Genomic DNA, 22,926 nt, shown 5'->3' on the forward strand with positions numbered 1-22,926 from the left:
ATCGTTTAAAATGCTGGCAGAGGCTGCAGCCTGTTTTAGAAAACCCCTGGCAGTGAATGTGTTCAGAGTCGCAATACGATTATGACCGAACCAAGTAAACCCCTCTATAACAAGAGAGTCCTTGGCTCATTCAAAGATATGAATCAGGATTTAGGGAATTGAGCAATACTGAGTTTGTTGACGTCCACCTTTAACTGCCAGAGATTATTTCTGAACATTTCTAGCCAGTGCCAGAGATTTTTCATTGAAAAACAAAAAAGTACTTAGGAGCAGAGATGAATATTTTTTAAGTTTTAAGTTAAAAAGGAAGTGGATAGACCCCTATATCTTCGATAAATCATATATCCTTGGTCTTTGGGTCAAATTGGACCAAAAAAAAAAAAAAAACTTTTATTTTTAATTTTTTTTCACTTCACGTAGATCTACGCGATTGGCACGTGGCGGCTATAAATAGGTTCACGTAGATCTACGTGATTGGCATGCAATGGGTTAAAGCTGCACTATGTAACTTTCCTTTTATACCCCGGATTTGAACCCGGTTTCCTACCAGTCCAGATTCAAGTGCAAATTGTTCACAGCTTTTTCTAGCTCCTTCATAAAGGCAGCTTGGCTGTCAGATATCAGTTTCTCCATAACTCCACGCAGGTTGTCAATTTTATTATTAACCTGCTTTTCCACTGCAGACTGTATACAAACCATTTTCGCATTAACACTTGTCTCGTGCTATCAGCCATATTATTATTCAAAACAAGACTTATCAAGCCCAGAAATAAACTTGAGTTTCACAAACACTCTTGGCAAATGAAAAAACATGTTTGACAATTTTCAGAGAGTATTATTATAAGGATCAAACAGCTAGACAAAGGGCTCTCAAAGCCATCTTGGTTGTAGTTTTTTTTTTGCACTGTCATCAGATGTTTATACTTGATATATTGCAATCTATTAGCCTAGCACACTACCTAAAACAATATTTAACAAACAAACACAATAATTATATTTTCAAACAGGATTTACGCCTACGCATGTGCCTCTTCAGTTGACGCGTAACGGCAAAGCCTTTTCCACAAACTGTACAACTAAATGGTTTTACGCCTGTATGGGTCATCATATGGGTTTTCATATCGGACATATAATAACAGCCTTGGCCACATATTGTACAGCTTAAGGGTTTTTCCCTATGGATCCTCATGTGGAAGTTCAGTTTGCCGCTGGCTTTGAAGCTTTTATCACAAACTGTACAATTAAATGTTTTTTCGCCTGTATGGGTCAACATGTGGCCCTTTAGAGAATTACTACGTTTGAAAGTTTTGGCACAGACATTACAACTATAGGGTCTTTCATCTGTATGAGTCCTCATGTGTGACTTACGTTCCCCACTTCGTTTGAAGGTCTTAGCACACACTGTGCAACTAAATGTTTTTTCACCTGTATGGGTCATCATATGGGTTTTCATATCGGACATATAGTAACAGCCTTGGCCACATATTGTACAGCTTAAGGGTTTTTCCCTATGGATCCTCATGTGGAAGTTCAGTTTGCTAGTGGCTTTGAAGCTTTTATCAAAAACTGTAGAACTATAAGGGCTTTCATCTGTATGGGTCATCATGTGGCCCTTTAGAGACTTACTACATTTGAAAGTTTTGGCACAGACATTACAACTATAGGGTCTTTCATCTGTATGAGTCCTCATGTGTGACTTACGGTCCCCACTTCGTTTGAAGGTCTTAGCACACACTGTGCAACTAAAGGGTTTTTCACCAGTATGAATCCTCGTATGAACTTTTAAAAATGACCCATCTTTAAAACTTTTACCACAAATTGTACAAACAAATGGTTTTTCCCCTGTATGAGTCCTCATGTGAAATGCTATGCTCACTCTATAGTTGAATCTTTTGCCACAGATTGTACAACTGAAGGGTTTTTCCCCTGTATGTATCCTCATGTGTACTTTGAGATAGTAATTTCTTGTATATCTTTTGCCACAAACCTTACAACTGAAGGGTTTTTCCCCTGTATGTATCCTCATGTGTACTTTGAGCGAGGGATTTCCTGTAAATCCTTTGCCACAAACTGCACAAAGGAAGGGTTTTTCTCCTGCATGAGTCTTTGCGTGTCTCTTAAAACAAGCTTTATTATCAAAACTTTTCCCACAAATTTCACAAATATAGGGATCTGTATCCTGTATTTCTGTTTCTGTATGAGTTCTCAGGTGTCCTTCAAATGCTTCCTTCGTTCGTATGCTTTTGCCACAAATGGTGCAAAGGAAGGGTTTTTCCCCTGTATGAATTCTCATGTGTCTTGTAAGGTTTGTCAACAAATTAAAGCTTTTGTCACAAACCTTACAACTGAAGGGTTTGTCCCCCGTATGAATCTTTGAGTGCTGTAAAGGATTTGACTTGTAAATGCCACAAACCTCACATTTATATTTTTTCTTCCTTTTGCGAATCATGGATGGAGTTTTTTTTGATGATTTCAGGTGACCTTGTCTGGTCTCCTCCCAATCATCACTGTCTGCGTCAGATTCAGAACAGTGTGAAGAGAGGAGATGGTCATCACTAGTTGGTTGTGATTTTCCCAGTGTGTTTAAAAATGACTGACCTTCCTTGGTCTCCTCCCAATCATCACTGTCCTCTGGGTCAGATTCAGAACATTGTGAAGAGAGGAGCTGGTTATCACTAGTTGGTTGAGATTTTCCACCGTCCTCTACATCAGCTTGTGTTTTCATGTGTTCAGTTGAGGTGCTGGCTTGACACTCTGTCCTTCTGTTTTCATCATGATTTTCACTTTTCACTGCTAGTAATGTCAACGTTGACCCATCAGCTTCCATTGGTCTCTGAAGTACTTCCTCCTGATGCTCTTTAAACTGTGGAGGCTCGAGTTCCTCCAGGACCAGACTGGAGCTCCTTTCCTGCTGTTCAGGAAACTCTCCCTCTTTAGGTGCAGGAAGTCTAGGCAAAAGATTAAATGAGAGACAATTACACAATGTTTGAACTTGACATTTTTCCATTAAATGTTTCCTCCGCTAACTGTGGTAGCTGGAAGAACTTAGGCTGTCCACATTCTTCTGCTTTGGGCAAGGTATTATTTTTGTCTTTTTTTAAAGATTTATTTTTAGGCTTTTATGCCTTTATTTGATAGGACAGTAGACTGACAGGAAATGGGGAGAAAGAGATGAGAGTGACAAGCAGCAAAGGCAGTCGGGATCGGGATTCGATCCCGCCACACCAGCCCGGCAAGGTATTGAATCTAGTAGGAGACATCATCATCTCCTCCCCCTCCTCTCACACACACAGGCACATAGAGAGAGAGAGAAAGAGAGAGGGAGAGAGAGTGAGAGTGCTGTGCAACTACTAGCCCAACTTCACAGCAAGTTAACGATCGCTCGTTGACCCCAATTTGACCACTAGGCAATCAACACTGAACAGCACTAATTAATGGCAGCTGTGTGTTCTTGTGTCTGTCCGTGCAGCCTAGATATCAAGTAATTCCCTGTAGACTAGACTAGAGGGACCCTCTCCCTCATGTTCAACTTCAAGTGTGACTTCTAAGTTCTACTTCTCCTCAAAAGGACAACGTTATTATTTCCCATCCTGAATGACAAGCCTAATATATTTATTGCATTTGGCTATGTGCAATAACTGCAAGCCAATGTTCAAAGGCATTGTCAGTATTTGTCTTAATTTCTTTAATTCATATTTATTTAGTCGCCAATAATTCAACTGTAAGCCAGTGTTTGAGACATATTGTCTTGTATTTCTACAAAATAAATGGTAAAAATGCATTCTACATGCATAAATACAAAAATAATTTAAAAAAATAAAAAATGATTGGATCAGTGATTGCTATCGGCCTGATCGGACCACCTCTATTTATAACCAGTAACATTGACTCAATTACTATGTTCCACGGTATTTTAGTGTTTTAGAATGGTATAACAATTACTTGTATCTATTTCATTATGGAATTTACTTGATTATTAAAACTTAATATATTTTAGCTTGATAACTGGTAATTTCAGGTTGTTTTTTAATGCCCGCGGAATATTAACGATAAGCCGCGGAATCAAGAATTGCTCTCCGCGGAATCAAGACTTGCTCTCCGTGGAATCTAGACTTTTTCTCCGCGCTTTCCTGGGGGGACTAGGCAAGGTATTGAATCTAGTAGGAGACATCATCACATCAGTGCCATTCCGATCTGATACTTCAAAATAAATGCATATTTTTTTGTCTTGCCACTGTGATGCAACTCTATAAACACACACACACACACACACACACACACACACACACACACACACACACACACACACACACACACACACACACACACACACACACACACACACACACACACACACACACACACATTTGACACAAATTCGATTATCTTTGGGACTACATAAGTATGCGCCAATCGCAGCATTTAATGGAGATATGGGGTGGGACTCCTGTGAAATTAGATGGAAGGCCAGCATGGTGAGTCTCTGGAACAGGTTGCTGTGTCTGCCATCCAGTGGCTAGTCAAATCTTTTACTGGGATCTGTCTGGAGAAGGGGAATGGGTGTCTGAGATCTTTGATGTATTGCGGGAATGTGGTCTGGAAGAACATTATTTCCAAAGAACAATTGTGAATGTGGAGGAGTTTAAAAACAGAATCCATGCAAAATGCATACATACCTGGTCAGAAGAAATTCGGCAAAAGCCATAATTAAGAAAATATTGTCTTTTAAAAAAAGATTATAAATGTGAAAATTATGTTTTGTATAATTTTGCAAAAAGTCGGAGGTCACTTTGTGCGCAGATAAGATGTGGCATTCTGCCATTACATATTGAAACAGGAAGATATAGAGGCATAGCTGAGGAGGATAGAATATGTGAATATTGTGATTTGAATGTGGTGGAGAATGAAATCCATTTTATTTTAGTTTGTCCCTTGTATAATGACCTGAGAGATATACTGTTTAAAAAAGTCCACACCCCTGATCTAAACCGGATAGAGTATGAGAATGGTGCTTTAATTGAATTTATTTTTCTTCATATTTTTGCATTTTCAGAATATCTTTATAAAGCGTGGGATAGAAGGAGAGGGGTGACTTATAATAGATGATGAACACACACTCTCTCTAACATCAGTGGTGCTTGAAATAGGTTATTTCCTTAAAAGTCATACAGTGTAATCTTTTCAATAAAACAAAAGCTACTTTGGATAGAATCTTTCACTGGAATATTTATCACAATGGCCATTCCACATAATTCGTTTTGCTTGTTTATATTTGTTTATTTTATGTATTGATTTGTATTCACCCTGTTACCTAGATCTATAATATTGCTTCATCTACTTTTAACTTGCATGTAGATTGTTTTCTTCTTTTTGTTTTGCCCCTACCCCTTTCTCCCTAAAGAGGCCTTGGCTTTTGCCAGCCCACCATGCCATTAAGAATGTATGATTAAAGACCCACCTAAAAATATTTTGTTTTTAATGTTTTTGAAGCTTGTCTATGAAAATCCTGGTGGTTTTTAGCACTCTGCTTTTCTCTAAAGTGTCATCTGGATTTTTACCCCCAAAACTGGCCTTAAAGGGGAAATCCACCCCTTTTCAATATTTAACTATGTCATTAATATAGCATAAAGGAGTTGTGTGGAAATAAGAAAAAAGTTCCCCCCTTTCTGTGTTGCCTTGAACTGGAGGATTGATTGTGGGTTTAACATTGCAAATTACACTGTGATGACTCATCATGGTGTAATTGCAGGTATGTGAGGTGTGTAATGGAAATTCTAGAATACCAATATTTGGGCCATAGAATGTTAGCCAAACAGCAGGGGTCTTTTCACAGCTCCTGTTCCTGTCATTCAACAACTGTTACAAATGTCTATTTACACATATTCTCTGTGTCAGCATGTAATCTGTAGTGATGTGTCGGTCATGATCGATTCGTTCATAGGAACTAGTTCTTTGACGTGAACGTGAACGAACACGTTCACTTCTTGAAACTGTTACGGTCACGATTTCGTTCATGCCCCCCTCCCTCTCCCCCTTCCTCTCCCCCTCCCCCTCCCCCGCACACCGCACACACGACGAGCGGGCTGTTATTCCTCCCACGACAGACAGACCATCAGACAGACAGAAAGCTGTGCTGTAGAGTTTTCCAGTATAGACATGCATGCGTATTGCTATTTGAATTGAAATAAAGGTAGCCTACTGTTGTTCCTGGACAAAAGACAGATAGTGTTAGCACCACATTTAAGTATCAAAATAAATAAATATGCATGGTCCTAGACAAAGGACAAATAGGTCAATTAACACGTTTTAGTTTGAGTAGAAGATGCAAATAGTAGGTATGCTACAGCTACTATTCATGAAGTTAATAGTAGTTAAAGACATGGTTGGAAATCGATAGTCATGTGAGTGTACTGACTTGGGCTGCTTGGTTTAAAATTATTATTATAAATAATTATCGACAAATAAAAATAACTTTACATTATATATTGCAGTAATGTATTACTTCTAAACATTATATTACAAAGAAAATGGTGCAATTAGATCGTGAATGACAGTGCTGTGTTTCTGTGCAGACTGTGCAGTCATGTCAGTGGGATCAGATGCACACAGTTGCATGCATTTAGCGTAGCGCATACGCTCCTTAGTATAGCCTGTTTATATTTATCTCCATTTAAGACCCCTACACACTGTACAATATTTGACCCAATTTGGCTGTCGGGGAGCTTTTTTGAAGTAAAACACATATCTCAGACCAGCCTCAAGATCGGCCGCTCCTCGCCGAGATGCTGCTCACGCGGTGTGTAAGGTACTCCGAGAAGATCCACCCCGATAAAGTGCGGTCATAAAGTGTGTGTGTGTGTGTGTGTGTGTGTGTGTGTGTGTGTGTGTCTCTCTCTCTCTCTCTCTCTCTCTCTCTCTCTCTCTCTCTCTCTCTCTGAACAGTGATGCCAGATTTTGCGAGAGAAATAAGCAACCAGGTCTATGAAAACTTAGACTGAGAGAACGAGAGCAATCCATGGTCTCGAAGGGCGGATCCAAACCCAGGCTTCCGGAGCAGTGCGGCGCCTCCTATTGCTTCACCAATCTATGTCCCCGTCTCCCCTCCCCTCCCCCCCGGTCTGTGCACGGAGCAGGCTGACGTCACCAAATTTAGAGCGACGCCCCTCTGCACTCTGGTTGGTTAGGAGTTAACAAGGTCCTAAGACCATCGTTCCTGCACCGTTCGCCCAGATTTTTTTTCTTTTGAAACAAAAAAAAAAGTCTGGGTTTCCGAGGCTAATGAAAACAAGCCCAACATAAGCGACTAAAGGCCGCATTGGCACTTTAAACCTATATACAAATAAAATAGCCGATCTACAAGCTCACAACGAGTCGTGGCTATTTTCAAAGAAAAGAAAACATTAGGAAACAAGGCCAAATATGCAACTACACTTTAGAAATAAGCTAAAAAAAACGCAACCACCAATACTTTTTACAAGCAACTCGCTTATAACAAGCGGACACGGCAACAATGCTTCTGATTTGAATTGCATTGGGTTGACTTTTGAAACGTTTGTTTCAGAGAGATAGAGAGAGAGAGAGAGAGAGAGAGAGAGAGACATACAGAGAAATAGAGAATGATTTAATGTCAATCATTAGCGTCCTTTCTCGGTCTCGCGCATATATCACAGGAGCCTTTCACGTTTTCATGAGACGTTTGGAATAAAAACAAATGTATGTATTGGGTCGGGATCACATCGTGGTGAAATATCTTGCAATGAGTGAACCCTGTCGCCGATCAATCAATCGTGCGAGAACCAAAACGATATATATAGCCCAATTTCAAGAAAGAGACTGGGCTGTTGGTCAGGCCATTAGGCCTGGTTATACTGATCTGCACTGCTGTTGCTCTGCTGAATCTTCCTAATAAATGGTCAACACTTCACCCACACTGGATATTAATATTTTCCATTATAGGTGATTGACTCAGGTATCATGTTGCATCCTCAGGGACACGCCAATCACGTCCTCTTCAAAGAGATGTGTAACCACCTAGCACGCATATATATATGATACCTTGAACAGTGTCTCGAAGGCAAATACCGCCGATCTACAAGCTCACAACGCGTCGCATCCGTGACGCACTGTGAGCTTGAAGATCGGCTCAATCTAGGCCAATGTAAAAACTAGGCCAATGTAAAAACACATATGACAGTATTCTACCAACACATGCTGTTGTTATTTTTCTAAAACTTTGCACAGATCAAAATAACTTTATTCTATCACTGCCTACATTGTAACATTATGGCAAAACTAGGTTACAATATTTACATTATAATTCATAAACATAGCCCACATTAAAAAAAGTAGGCTATAGGCCTATTAAGATTAGGTGATTCTGTAATAATTGTGACAGTGACAGGCTTAGGTGTCGTGTCAAAAAAGAACAGATATACAAGCTTACATGTAACAGTGAAAATAGCCGATCTACAAGCTCACAGCACGTCACATCACGACCAGCTGTGAGCTTGTAGATCCGCTATTTCACTACTTTTGTGCGAATCGTGTGTTTACGAAAATATATAAAAACTTGAAATATGGAGATATGAGGTTTCTGCCCGACAGCAATGATATGCATGGAGGTACAGGCTGTAGATTGCAGGCCAAATGCACAGTGTTATGATGCAGTGGTTCTCAAAGTAGAGTCCGGGACCCCCAGTGGTCCTTGGGGGTATTCCAGGGGGTCCCCAGGCCAGCAAAATGTGTTGATACAGTTTCACAATTATTTGAACCACTTTATCCCTTAATTTATTTGCTATTCAAAAATGGCAGATCTACAAGCTCACAGTGTGTCACTACATGACACGCTGCAAGCTTTTTTGTTTTTTTACAGATCTTCTCTGGCACAAAACATTTTCAGATGGGGGTCCGCTGCCAAATACATATCAATTTGGGGGTCCTTGATATGAAAAAGTTTGAGAACCACTGTTATAAAGTATGTATATTATACAATTGGGCCAGGTTAATCCGGTGTTTTATATCATATGGTTATTATTACTATGGTTAATGTGCTTAGATGCATGTGTAGGCTAATTGTGGTGTTATTATCACTACATGGTACATACTAACGTTATCCATGACTACAAATATATAAAATATAATAGTCTAGATCAGTGTGTTTCCAAACCCTGGGTCAGGACCCATTTTTGAGTCACGTGAGTTTTCTTTTTTATGGTTCCTATTTAAATGGAAAAAAAAAATCAAAAGATTTTCACAAATACAAAAAATAGGGGGGGGGGAATACATTTCTGAGGTTTTCTAAAATATCTAAAGAAATACCATGAATAAACCTGTTATAGTCTAACCTGTTTTCATCATCATCTTTACTTTTCACAGCTAGTAATGTCCCATCAGCCTCTTAGAAGTAGCTCCTCCTGTTCCTCTTTAAACTGCAGAGGTTCTGGTTCCTCCATGCCCAGACCGAGGCTCCTCTCCTGCTGTTCAGGGAAAACCTCCTCTTCACACACAGAGAAGTGCAGGACGTCTAGACAAAAGATGACATTAGAGAAAACCATTAGTTTCAACTTATCATTTTTCTATGAAATGTTTCCTCTGTTTTATAGCCGTCGTCGTTGCTGGAACATCCACTGTAAATAAATGCTTAATTTATAGGCCTGTGCACAGTTAACACAGGAGACAAATGTATTCCTAATAAGAATGTCATTTTCACAGTTGAGGACATTATGGAAGCACCAAAACTGACACTCCTGCAATTCTCACAACCACAGACAGACAGACAGACAGACAGACAGACAGACAGACAGACAGACAGACAGACAGACAGACAGAGAGCAAGAGATAACATTTAAACTACTTCATTCAAGTGAGATACTAGCCTACAAACAAACAAACAAACAAACAAACAAACAAACACACACTCTCTCTCTCTCTCTCTCTCTCTCTCTCTCTCTCTCTCTCTCTCTCTCTCTCTCTCTCTCTCTCTCTCTCTCTTCTCTCTATCTATCTATCTATCTATCTCTCTCTCTCTCTCTCTCTCTCTCTCTCTCTGTCTCTCTCTCTCTGTCTCTCTCTCTCTCTCTCTCTCTCTCTCTCTCTCTCTCTCTCTTTCTCTCTCTCTCTGCTGTTTATTATCTCGCCACTCGCCAGTATGTTTAATTTGTGATCAGTGGCAGAACAATGCCAGGCCGGGATAAAGGGCACATGAACGGGTCCCCTGAAGTGGCAGAACACACTGACGGAGAAAAGTAAAATAAAATTCCCTGCATACAGATGTACTATTTATATTGTATCAACATGCTCTACTAAGATACAGATGTACTAGTGTATTACTACAGAATAACTATTACTTATATTGTATTAACATTTAACATACTGTGCCAGGTAGCGTATGTTAATACAATATAACCAGTTCGTCTGTAGGTTAAAGTATGTTATTACAATATAACTAATATATAATATAGTGCATATTATTGTTTGTCTTAAAATGTTTCGGTGAATTGAATGGAACTGTAGGCCTACCTCTGTGCTTTTTCTTGCAAACTGTTAATAAAGTATTCAATCAAAGTCTACCATTAAAGATGTATATTGCAGTAACATACTCTACCACATATATGTATTAGTTATATAGAAATAACATACTCTACCATTATATATGTATTAGTTATATAGTAATAACATATTCTACCATTATATATGTATTAGTTGCTTAGTAATAGCATACTCTAACATATATGTATTGTATATTAACATGTGGGACATGTTTCACTACGGTCTTGTTCCTCACCTCACAACAATCTAGAATTGATTCAACGACCCCAAACATCTCTTCATCAGCCACAGAGAGCCGCTGGTTCATCGAGGGATTCATTCATTCAGTGTTTGTAGTAAAGTCACAATTAAGCATTAATTAATGAATTCATTCTATTCCGAAGTGGAACAAATCCAAAGCTAACGTTAGCTCTCGTTGTGCTCACGCGCGTGGTCCATCAACAATGGAATGAACTTCCGGGTCAGCTCAAAGTTGTGATCTTGGTGGTGATCTGATGCTTACCGCCCCCTGCTGGCCAAGGTGTGTAAAGTCTTCTAGTGTTTCTCAATCTTTTCCAAATTGAACCCCAGTTGAACACTTTGTGCCAATTTTTTGTCTTTTTTGTATTAATTAAAGTTTTTTTTCAATAATTATTTTAAAGGCACTCAAACTACAAATGTCAATGTACACATTTTGACATTTTACAAAAATGTATCTACAAGCTCTCAACATGTCGCACTGTAACATTGTGGGCTTGTAGATTGGCTATTTGATAAAATAAAATAAAACTCTAAAGCTTTAAAGTACATGGGTCAGCCATACAGCGTACTTGTTTATCGTCGCTGTCCGGCAGGAACCAGCTAACTACACTTTTCTGCTTTTGCTTTTCCCCCCCATAAATCAGTGCTATTGAACGCTCTTTGAATTAAAAAGTGCTTCAGACAAAAGCTGGTTTTGCTGACTACAGGCTCCAGCCCCTTTTGACCTCCAACCTCATTGTGAGCTTGGAAGTCCTTTCAGCTGTTCTTATCAATGATGAACAAAACCTCCTAACTCCATTTTTGTTTTTTTCAATTCCTGAAAAATGAACATTTCAGAGTTAGCTGGTTCCTGCCGGAAAGCAGAGTTATATTCTTCTGCAATAACATTTTACTTAACTGCATAATAAGCTTAAGCTTCAAATGCACATCTGACAAAATCAATACAGGGGACTAAGTTGTTAGTTGAATGGTAACAAATGCATTATTACAAAACATGTCTCCCACAGTGAAAATGTATGATCCTTCATTCTAATCTCAGCATGCCTAAATCAATTCATTAAGTTATTTACATGTTTTTATTCTTTTCTCTATGGAAACTATTTATTTCTTAGTCATGATTTCATATTCAAACCCGATTATTTGCCTTTTATGTTTTTTTGTGTCTTGTATGTCCTTTAAATACTTCCATTTTCATCAGGTCTTAGTCAAAAAAGAGTTCAAGATGTATTGCTGTACACAACAGTACTTTTTCTTTCTACCTTCTGCCTGTTTAAAACCCCACTCCAAGCCATCTTCCTGAGTGCTTTGCAGATTCGCCCTCCATTTGCCCCAAAGTGGTTGCGGCATGCTGCATCCTCCTCAACAGTGGTTCTCAAACCTTTTTGTCTCGGGTCACCTCTGTAAATAACATCTCACATCCACGGCACCGCCTTATAGCAGATTTACAGCTTGTAAATCTGCTATTTTTGGAGAAGAGATTTGGTGATTACAGTGCAGAAGAATACTTAATCAAATCTCAATGAAAGGCAAACAGATATAGCTGTGATTTATGAGACTGAGAGCAGTTGCAGCGAACCTGCAGTTTTCTGGGAGTTTGTTTCAGATATGTGGTGCATAAAAATGGAACCACGTTTAGTTTTGATTCTATGGACAGAACGCAGACCTTTCCCAGAGGACCAGAGATGTCTAGATGGTTAATGATATCGTACAAGATCAGAGATGTATTTTGGCTCTAAACCATTCAATGCTTTATAGAAACAAGTCCTTTAGTCGTGATATATTTTCAAGGTCATAGTAGGATGACTTGGTAGGTAGTAGGATTGCGCTAATGTGGCTGTTAAAATGTAGGCCTGGGTATGCCTACACCATGTTTTTTTAGCTTGGCTTGTAGTTTCTAACATCACAGATTGAAGCTGGGTGCTAACTTTTAAAAACAAAATGTAAATACTTCAGATTTGTCTTAAACTAAACAATAAAATAATGATATCAATAGATTGGCTGGTTGATTGATTGATTGACATTTTTACTTGTGTGTCCAGCACCATAAGATGTCCAGCCCATATGGGCTTACAAGACACTCATAATTCACATACATACACCAAGATGTCCCCAAAAACACACACACACACACACACACACACACACACACACACACACACACACACACACACACACACACACACATATATATATTAATAAAATAAAATAAAAAAAATCCTCCTCCTCCACAACTCCCAGGTAACAAAGAACACAAAGTCGCTCCCATGTTGAGTTTGCGGGATATAAATAGCAAGAAAAAATGCTAAAAGAATATTGCGACTCCCCGTGTTCAAAACGTACACAAAGAATTCCATCACACACTTTATTCACATTATTAACAGAGAACTGATCAGTGTTCTTAATACAGAGTCGCAATACGATTATGACCGAACCAAGCAAGCCCCTGTATAACAAGAGTCCTGGCTCATTCAAAGAAATGAAATCAGGATTTAGGGAATTGAGCAATACTGAGTTTGTTGACGTCCATCCGTTAAAGCTGCACTATATCCTTCCCCCCCTCTGCCACCCAGGTGGAAGAGCGCATCACTGCATGTCTGGCTGACATCTCACAGTGGATGTCTTCTCACCACCTCAAGCTGAACCCAGACAAGACTGAGCTTCTCTTCTTCCCAGCTAAGTCCTGCCCCACGCAGGATCTAACTATTTCCATACACAACGCCCTGGTGACTTCCGTTCCAACAGCCAAGAACCATGGTGTTGTCCTGGACAGTCAGCTCTCATTCAAGAGTCATATCACAGCGGAAACTTGATCTCGTAGGTTCACACTATTAGCATTCGAAGGATTAGACCCTTTCTCACCCAGGAGTCAGTTCAGCTCCTTATCCAGGCATCAGTCATATTAAAACTTAACTATTGTACTCTCCTTACCGGCCTCCCGGCATGTGCACTTCCTCTCCAAATGATCCAGAATGCAGCAGCACGCTTGGTCTTCAACCAGCCAAAATGTTCACATGTCATCCCATTCTCCTCTCCCTCCATTGGCTCCTAGTTACTGCCCGCACAGAGTACAAAACACTGATGTTGGCCTAGAAAGCAACTAAAGGTATGGCAGTACCCAGTATCTTCAAAGCCTGATCCAACCCTACAACCCCTCCCGCTCTCTCAGATCAGCTAGCACAGGGAAGCTGTCAGAACCTTTGCTAAAACATCCAGGACAACGCTCCACACGTCCCAGACTCTTCTCCCTTCTGGCTCCCAAACTATCGAAGGAACTCCCCATTGCAATTAGAACTGCAGACTTATCTTCTGCCGTAATCTGAAGATTCACCTCTTCAGACTCCACCTCAGCCCATAGCACTTGCCCTAGCCTTGACGACCTTGCAAGATTATGCAAAGGCTTAAATGTAACTTAGATAGCATGTTAGGTAGACAGATGCCAGGTCATTGGTGACCCGGCATCCTATAGTGTGTATAGTTTCGAGGTAGGCTGATGATAGGTTCTTGGTTTATGTATGTATTAGTTATTATTCGATTATTAGTTTACTTATGTGTTACCTTATTATTCGATTACTATGTTTCTGCATTTGATGTATTACCAGTATGTGTATTATGATGTACTATGTTGTATTACACTCTCTATGTAAATACTTTCTGCAATTTTCAGAGAGTATTTTTATAAGGATCAAACAGCTAGAAAAAGGGCTCTCAAAGCCATCTTGGTTGTAGGTTTTTTTTACACTGTCATCAGATGTTTATACTTCATATATTGTAATCTACTAGCCTAGCACACTACCTAAAACAATATTTAACAAACAAACAAAATAATTATATTTTCAAACAGGATTTACGCCTATGCATGTGCCTCTTCAGATTTTGCGTATTGGCGAAGCCTTTTCCACAAACTGTACAACTATATGGTTTTTCGCCTGTATGGGTCATCATATGGGTTTTCATACCGTACATATCATAACAGCCTTGGCCACATACTGTACAGCTTAAGGGTTTTCCCCTATGGATCCTCATGTGGTGGTTCAATTTTCTGCTGGCTTTGAAGATTTTATCACAAACTGTACAACTAAATGTTTTTTCGCCTGTATGAGTCATCATATGGGTTAATGGTTTTTCGCCTGTATGGGTCATCATATGGGTTTTCATACCATGCGTATCATAACAGCCAAGGCCACATATTGTACAACTTAAGGGGTATTCCCTATGGATCCTCATGTGGAACTTTAAATACCTACTCAATTTGAAGGTCTTGGCACACACTGTGCAACTAACAGGTTTATCACCTGTATGGATCCTTGTGTGAGTTTTTAGATATGCCCGATTTGCAAAGCGTTTGTCACACAATGTACAAACATAGGGTTTTTTACCTGAATGGATCCTCATATGAATTTTAAAATATTTCCCATCTTTAAAATGTTTGTCACACAATGTACAAACATAGGGTGTTTCACCTGTATGGATCCTCGTATGAATTTTTAAATATTCCCCATCTTTAAAACTTTTACCACAAATTGTACAAACAAATGGCTTTTCACCTGTATGGGTCCTCATATGACTTTTTAAATTCCCCCTTCCTGTACATCTTTTACCACAAACTGTACAAACAAAGGGTTTTTCCCCTGTATGAGTCCTCATGTGATTTGCTATAATACATCTTTGCTTGAATCGTTTGCCACAAATCGTACAACTGAAGGGTTTTTCCCCTGTATGAATCCTCATGTGCAATGCCATATAACCTCTACGGTTGAATCTTTTGCCACAAATTGTACAACTGAAGGGTTTTTCCCCTGTATGTATCCTCATGTGTACTATGAGATAGGAATTTTCTGTAAATCTTTTGCCACATACTGCACAAAGGAAGGGTTTTTCTCCTGCATGAGTCTTTGCGTGGCTCTTAAAACAAGCTTTATTATCAACACTTTTCCCACAAATTTCACAAATATAGGGAGTTTTTCCTGTATGAGTTCTCAGGTGTCCTTCAAGATCTACCTTTGTTTGTAAGCTTTTGCCACAAATGGTACAAAGGAAGGGGTTGTCCCCTGTATGACTCTTTGTATGTTGTACAAGATTTGATCTACGATTAAAACTTTTGTCACAAACCTTACAACTGAAGGGTTTGTCCCCTGTATGAATTCTCATATGTCTTGCAAGATTTGTCAATAAATTAAAGCTTTTGTCACAAACCTTACACCTGAAGGGTTTGTCCCCTGTATGAATCTTTGTGTGTTGTAAAAGATGTGATCTACGATTAAAACTTTTGTCACAAACCTTACAACTGAAGGGTTTTTCCCCTGTGTACATCCTTGTGTGTTCTACAAGATCTCTCTTTTCACTAAAGCTTCTGTCACAAACTTCACACATATATTGTGTTTTGCTTTTGTGCGTTTTTTTTGATGATTTCAGGTGACCTTCCCTGGTCTCCCAATCATCACTGTTGTATGTGACAGATTCAGAACATTGTGAAGAGAGGAGATGATCATCACTAGTTGGTTGTGATGTTCCCAGTGTATTTAAAGCTGACTGACCTTCCTTGGTCTCCCGATCCTCACTGTCCTTTGGGTCAGATTCAGAACAGTGTGAAGAGAGGAGCGAGTTATCACTATTTGGTTGTGATGTTCCACAGTCCTCTTCATCAGCTTGTGTTTTCATGTGTTCAGTTGGGGTGCTGGCTTGAGACTTTGTCCTTCTTTTTTCATCAGGATTCTCACTATTCACAGATAGTAATGTCAACGTTGACCCAGCCTTACAACTGAAGGGGTTTCCCCCTGTATGAGTCCTTGTGTGTCTTAAAAGATGTGACTTACTATTAAAGCTTTTGTCACAAACCTTACAACTGAAAGGTTTTTCCTCTGTATGAGTCCTCATGTGTCTTATAAGATGTGACTTACGATTAAAGCTTTTGTCACAAACCTTACAACTGAAGGGGTTTTCCCCTGTATGAATCCTTGTGTGTTCTACAATATGTCCCTTTTGACTAAAGCTTCTGCCACAAACCTCACATTTATATTTTTTCTTCCTTTTGCGACTCATGGATGGAGTTTGTTTTGATGATTTCAGGTGACCTTCCCTGGTCTCCTCCCAATCATCACTGTCTGTGTCAGATTCAGAACAGTGTGAAGAGAGGAGATGGTCATCACTAGTTGGTTGTGATTTTCCCAGTGTGTTTAAAAATGACTGACCTTCCTTGGTCTCCTCCCAATCATCACTGTCCTCTGGGTCAGATTCAGAACATTGTGAAGAGAGGAGCTGGTTATCACTAGTTGGTTGGGATGTTCCACAGTCCTCTACATCAGCGTGTGTTTTCATGTGTTCAGTTGAGGTGCTGGCTTGAGACTCTGTCCTTCTGTTTTCATCATGATTTTCACTTTTCACTTGTAGTAATGTCAACATTGACCCATCAGCTTCCATTGGTCTCTGAAGTACTTCCTCCTGATCCTCTTTAAACTGTGGAGGCTCGAGTTCCTCCAGGACCAGACCGGAGCTCCTTTCCTGCTGTTCAGGAAACTCTCCATCTTTAGGTGCAGGAAGTCTAGGAAAAAGATGAAATGAGAGACAATTACACAATGTTTGAACTTGACATTTGTCCATTAAATGTTTCCTCCGCTAACTGTGGTAGCTGGAAGAACTTAGGCAGTCCACATTCTTCTGTTTTGGGCAAGGTATTCATTTTTTCTTTTTTTAAAGATTTTTTTTTAGGCTTTCGTGCCTTTATTTGATAGGACAGTAGACTGACAGGAATTGGGGAGAAAGAGATGGGGAACGATCTGATACTTCAAAATAAATGCATATTTTTATGTCTTGCCACTGTGATGCAACTCTATAAACACACACACACACACACACACACACACACACACACACACACACACACACACACACACACACACACACACACACACACACACACAAACACACACACACACACACACACACACACACACACACACACACACACACACACACACACACACACACACACACACATTCGATTATTTTTGGGACTTTTGGGCCAGCATGGTGAGTCTCTGGAACAGGTTGCTGTGTCTGCCATCCATTTTTTTTTTCATTAATATTTTTATTGGAAGGTAGGTACAGGATCAGTTCACTTCAATATGGTCACATATATCAAGCTTATTTTAAGCTACACGAAAAAGAAAAAAAACTGTCCATCTACAGCATATGAACATTCGTCTTGCCTACTTCCTTAAATGTTTTTCTCTTTTTTTTAAACAAACATAACAAACATACATCAGAGAAATAAAAAGGAACAACTTAAAATTACAACAATAAGAAGAAGAGCATGGTACATAATTTCACTTTTGAGAACAGAGAATATGAAAACAAAGACCAGATAGAAATAGAGATATAGGAAAAGAGGTAGAGGGGGGGGGGTAGAAAGAGAGGAGAAGAGAGAAAAAGGGGGGGCTCGGTCATCCAGCAAGTGTATGGGGATTAGATGGAGTTAAAAAATGTCAAGAAAGGATCCCATTTCTTTTGAAATGTAGTTAGATTACCTCTGGGATCTGACTGGAGAAGGGGAATGTGGAGGACTTTAAAAACAGAATCCGTGCAAAATGCATACAAACCTGGTCAGAAGAAATTTGGCAAAAGACAAAATTAAGAACATAAAAGCTTATAAATATGAAAATGATGTTTGTATAATTTGGCAAAAAGTTGGAGGTCACTTTATGCGCAGATAAAATGTGGCATTCTGCCATTACATATTGAAACAGGAAGATATAGAGGCATAGCTGAGGAGGATAGAATATGTGAATATTGTGATTTGAATGAGGTGGAGAATGAAATCCATTTTATTTTATTTTGTCCCTTGTATAATGACCTGAGAGATATACTGTTTAAAAAAGTCCAAACCCCTGATCTAAACCTGATAGATTTAAAAAATGGTGCTTTAATTGAATTTCTTTTTCTTCATATTTTTGCATTTTCAGAATATCTTTATAAAGTGTGGGATAGAAGGAGAAGGGTGACTTATAATAGATGAATTACTTTATAAATGTGTATGTATTCTATGTGCAGGTATATATAACTGTATGTACTGAATGTGGGTTGTTTCAAATCAGGCTGTACTATGAGTTGCTGGTTGGGTGTACACTGGAATGTTTGTAACTTTGTTTTTTGTTTTAAAATTGATGTGTCTGATAATCCCATGTGGGATGTGTCAAGACATTGTCCGGACACGGAAATAAAACATTCATTCATTCATTCTCACACACACACACACACACACACCCCCCCCACACACACACACACACACACACACACACACACACACACACACACACACACACACACACACACACACACACACACACACACACACACACACACACACACACACACACACACGCTCTAACATCAGTGGTGCTTGAAATAGGTTATTTATAGAAGTCATACAGTGTAATCTTTTCAATAAAACAAAAGCTACTTTGGATAGAATCTTTCACTGGTATATTTATCACATTGGCCATTCCACATAATTCGTTTTGCTTGTTTATATTTGTTTATTTTATGTATTGATTTGTATTCGCCCTGTTACCTAGATCTATAATATTGCTTCATCTCCTTTTAATTTGCATGTAGATTGTTTTCTTCTTTTTGTTTTGCCCCTACCCCTTTCTCCCTAAAGAGGCCTTGCCTTTTGCCAGCCCACCATGCCATTAAGAATGTATGATTAACGACCCCCCTATAGGGGCGCCCGCTGGCTTAGCGGTCCAGGCGCATACCACATACGCTGGTAATCCAGCGTGACAGCGTGTCGTGGGTTCGACTCCCGATCCCGATTACCTTTGCTGTGTGTCATCCCCCCCATCTCTCTCCCCATTTCCTGTCAGCCTGCTGTCCTGTCAAATAAAGGCATAAAAGCCCCAAAAAATATATTTAAAAAAAAAAAGACCCCCCTATAAAAGATTTCGTTTTTAATGTTTTTGAAGCTTATCTATGAAAAACCTGGTGGTTTTTAGCACTCTGCTTTTCTCTAAAGCGTCATATGGATTTTTATCCCCAAAACTGGCCTTAAGACCGCCCTCTCTGTGAAAGCAGGTGTGTGAGGTGTGTAATGGAAATTCTAGAATACCAATATTTGGGCCATAGAATGTTAGCCAAACAGCAGGGGTCTTTTCACGGCTCCTGTTCCTGTCATTCAACAACTGTTACAAATGTCTATTTACACATATTCTCTGTGTCAGCATGTAATCTGTAGTGATGTGTCGGTCATGATCGATTCGTTCATAAGAACTAGTTCTTTGACGTGAACGTGAACGAACACGTTCACTTCTTGAAACTGTTACGGTCACGATTTCGTTCATGCCCCCCCTCCCACCGCACACACGACGAGCGGGCTGTTATTCCTCCCACGACAGACAGACCATCAGACAGACATAAAGCTGTGCTGTAGAGTTTTCCAGTATAGACATGCATGCGTATTGCTATTTGAATTGAAATAAAGGTAGCCTACTGTTGTTCCTGGACAAAAGACAGATAGTGTTAGCACCACAATTAAGTATCAAAATAAATAAATATGCATGGTCCTAGACAAAGGACAGATAGGTGAATTAACACGTTTTAGTTTGAGTAGAAGATGCAAATAGTAGGTATGCTACAGCTACTATGCATGAAGTTAATAGTAGTTAAAGACATGGTTGGAAATCGATAGTCATGTGAGTGTACTGACTTGTGGCTGCTTTGTTTAAAATGATTATTATTATCCAGTGGCGAAGCGTACCTGAATGAACCGGACCTTCTCAGGGACGCAGAGCGCGCTGCGCGTTTTTTTCTTTCGGGTTTGGGCCGGTTATATCCCTTTTATTTTGTGTTTTTCTTACTTTTATTCGGTTAATTCGGATCAGAAAAATGTCTCTCATAACGCACCTCTCCATTGATAAATGGATAACAAGAACCGCCGCCCTTAAACCCCTCGCCCCGGGTCTAATCCGGTGGCCTCGGTTCGCGAAAAAAATGGGGCAGTGAGTTTCAGACGAGCCTTCCTTTTTCCAGCCGTGAAAAACCTCCTGCTCGTCTTTTTCTTTTTTCTTCGTCCCAGAAGTGGGGGGGATATCATCTCGACACTCCCGCATAAAGTAGGCTATTGTATAGGCTACTTGGTAAAGCAAAAGTAACCGCACAAACACAACACAGAACCACTACACACATTTAAACAGGTAGGCCCACTGGCCCACTACTCGCTAATAATTCCATTCACAATTATGGCACTCTTAAATGGATGCGGGCTGCCACTGGAATGGATGAATGAATGACAGGGCGAGTTATGTGCTGTCCTGTCTCTTTCGTGTGTGACTGTGTAAGAGTGAGAGCTTAGCTGTGCGTGTGTTAGTCAGTGTTGCCAAATATCGTGAGAGAAATGAGCCAGCCGAGCTCCAAAAACAAGCCTTTTTTTTTGTCCAACAGTTGCGGTAAATAAACACTGGTCTGGTGCCCGCCAGTGCCACACAACCACACAACCAGCCTCGTAACAACAGTTATCAATGCAAAGAAAGACCCAAATAAAAGGCACAGCGGCCAATAATACAAGACAGAAGTGTGTGTAAATAAAATGCACAGCGGCAGATCCAGCAATATAAATTAATTCAGCTTCACTCACCAATGACGTGGTTCACCTGAAGACAAAATCCACGCACCCTTATCGGTCCCAAACAACAAGCATTCCCAGCAGTACAGCTTCTTATTAAGAACCGAGCCTGTAAGCCACGGGTATCGTTCCCAATTGCTTCCCTGAAAATGCCGCTCGTAGCCGGCTTTTGAAGCTTGGTTGATCTCCAGTTTATCCGGTGTTGGGCGGCCTTTTTTAACAATGTCCATCTTTTCATTAAAGGGTCGTCTTGAAAAGGGCACTGATAATAAATCCACAACGACATCATCATTTGCAACGGTATTAACTTCACTTTCTGCCATGTTGCGTCGCGTTTGTTTACAATACAATCACAGTCTGTGTGACCCCGTGACAGTCTGGCGCTTTCCCTTAGGTGAGTGGGTGTACCAAACACTCGCCCCAAAACACAATCACCCCGGGGAAAATCCGCCAGTATTCACCTAGTATTCCTAAACGTAACCTCAGGCAAGCGGGTTTTGGTGCGCGACTTCTGCTACCTTCTAGAATACCCTGCACTCTGAAAGACTACGCCCATTTACTACACCTCGAAATATGATTGATTGCTTAAACTGTCAATCCACACCTAGGCTACTATTGAGCGCAATGGACGGTGGGGATGCTCGAATACCCACGATGGCGAATGTTCTGCCCAGAGACTATGTACAAAAATCCTCTGATTGGCTGTTATTTTTCCCAACACAAACACACTCAAATACACAGTGCATGGGGCAAAAACAAATAAAATAAGTATGGCGAGCGAAACAGTGCAGTTTAAAAGATTAGCAAAAAAAAAATTACTTGATAAAAATTAAAAAATTATATAAAAATAAAAAAATATATTTTTTTTAATAGAATTTTTATTTTCTTTCATCTGAGGATCCCAGGGCCTTCTCTGAATACCCTGAAGGTCCTGAAAAAATATTATAATAATAATTATAATAATAATATTATTATAAATAATTATCGACAAATAAAAATAACATTACATTATATATTGCAGTAATTTATTACTTCTAAACATGATATTACAAAGAAAATGGTGCAATTAGATCGTGAATGACAGTGCTGTGTTTCTGTGCAGACTGTGCAGTCATGTCAGTGGGATCAGATGCACACAGTTGCATGCATTTAGCGTAGCGCATACGCTCCTTAGTATAGCCTGTTTATATTTATCTCCATTTAAGACCCCTACACACTGTACAATATTTGACCCAATTTGGCTGTCGGGGAGCTTTTTTGGAGTAAAAAAAAAACACATATCTCAGACCAGCCTCAAGATCGGCCGCTCCTCGCCGAGATGCTGCTCACGCGGTGTGTAAGGTACTCCGAGAAGATCCACCCCGATAAAGTGCGGTCATAAAGTGTGTGTGTGTGTGTGTGTGTGTGTGTGTGTGTGTGTGTGTGTGTGTGTGTGTGTGTGTGTGTGTGAGTGTGTGTGTCTCTCTCTCTCTCTGAACAGTGCTGCCAGATTTTGCGAGAGAAATAAGCAACCAGGTCTATGA

At 39.8% G+C, this 22,926-nt stretch overlaps 1 protein-coding gene across 2 annotated transcripts in view; it reads right to left on the minus strand.

Moving 5' to 3' along the window:
• Positions 1-769: 769 nt before the first annotated feature.
• Positions 770-22,926, minus strand: part of LOC311038240 (uncharacterized protein) — a 35,873-nt gene continuing 13,716 nt past the window's right edge. The window contains exons 2-3 of one of the 2 annotated variants that reach the window (XM_084047634.1): positions 16,066-16,791; positions 770-2,338 (exon numbers count right to left, since the gene is read on the minus strand). In XM_084047634.1, coding sequence (XP_083903760.1) covers positions 992-2,338; positions 16,066-16,791 — 2,073 coding nt within the window. In that variant the 3' untranslated portion in view covers positions 770-991. Of the gene's footprint in view, positions 2,339-16,065; positions 17,112-22,926 lie in introns of those variants that run through there. The other variant, XM_084047635.1, reaches the window with a different exon arrangement.

Source organism: Gymnoscopelus microlampas (assembly GCF_963454915.1).
Source record: "Gymnoscopelus microlampas genome assembly, chromosome: 21".
Lineage (NCBI taxonomy): Eukaryota > Metazoa > Chordata > Actinopteri > Myctophiformes > Myctophidae > Gymnoscopelus > Gymnoscopelus microlampas.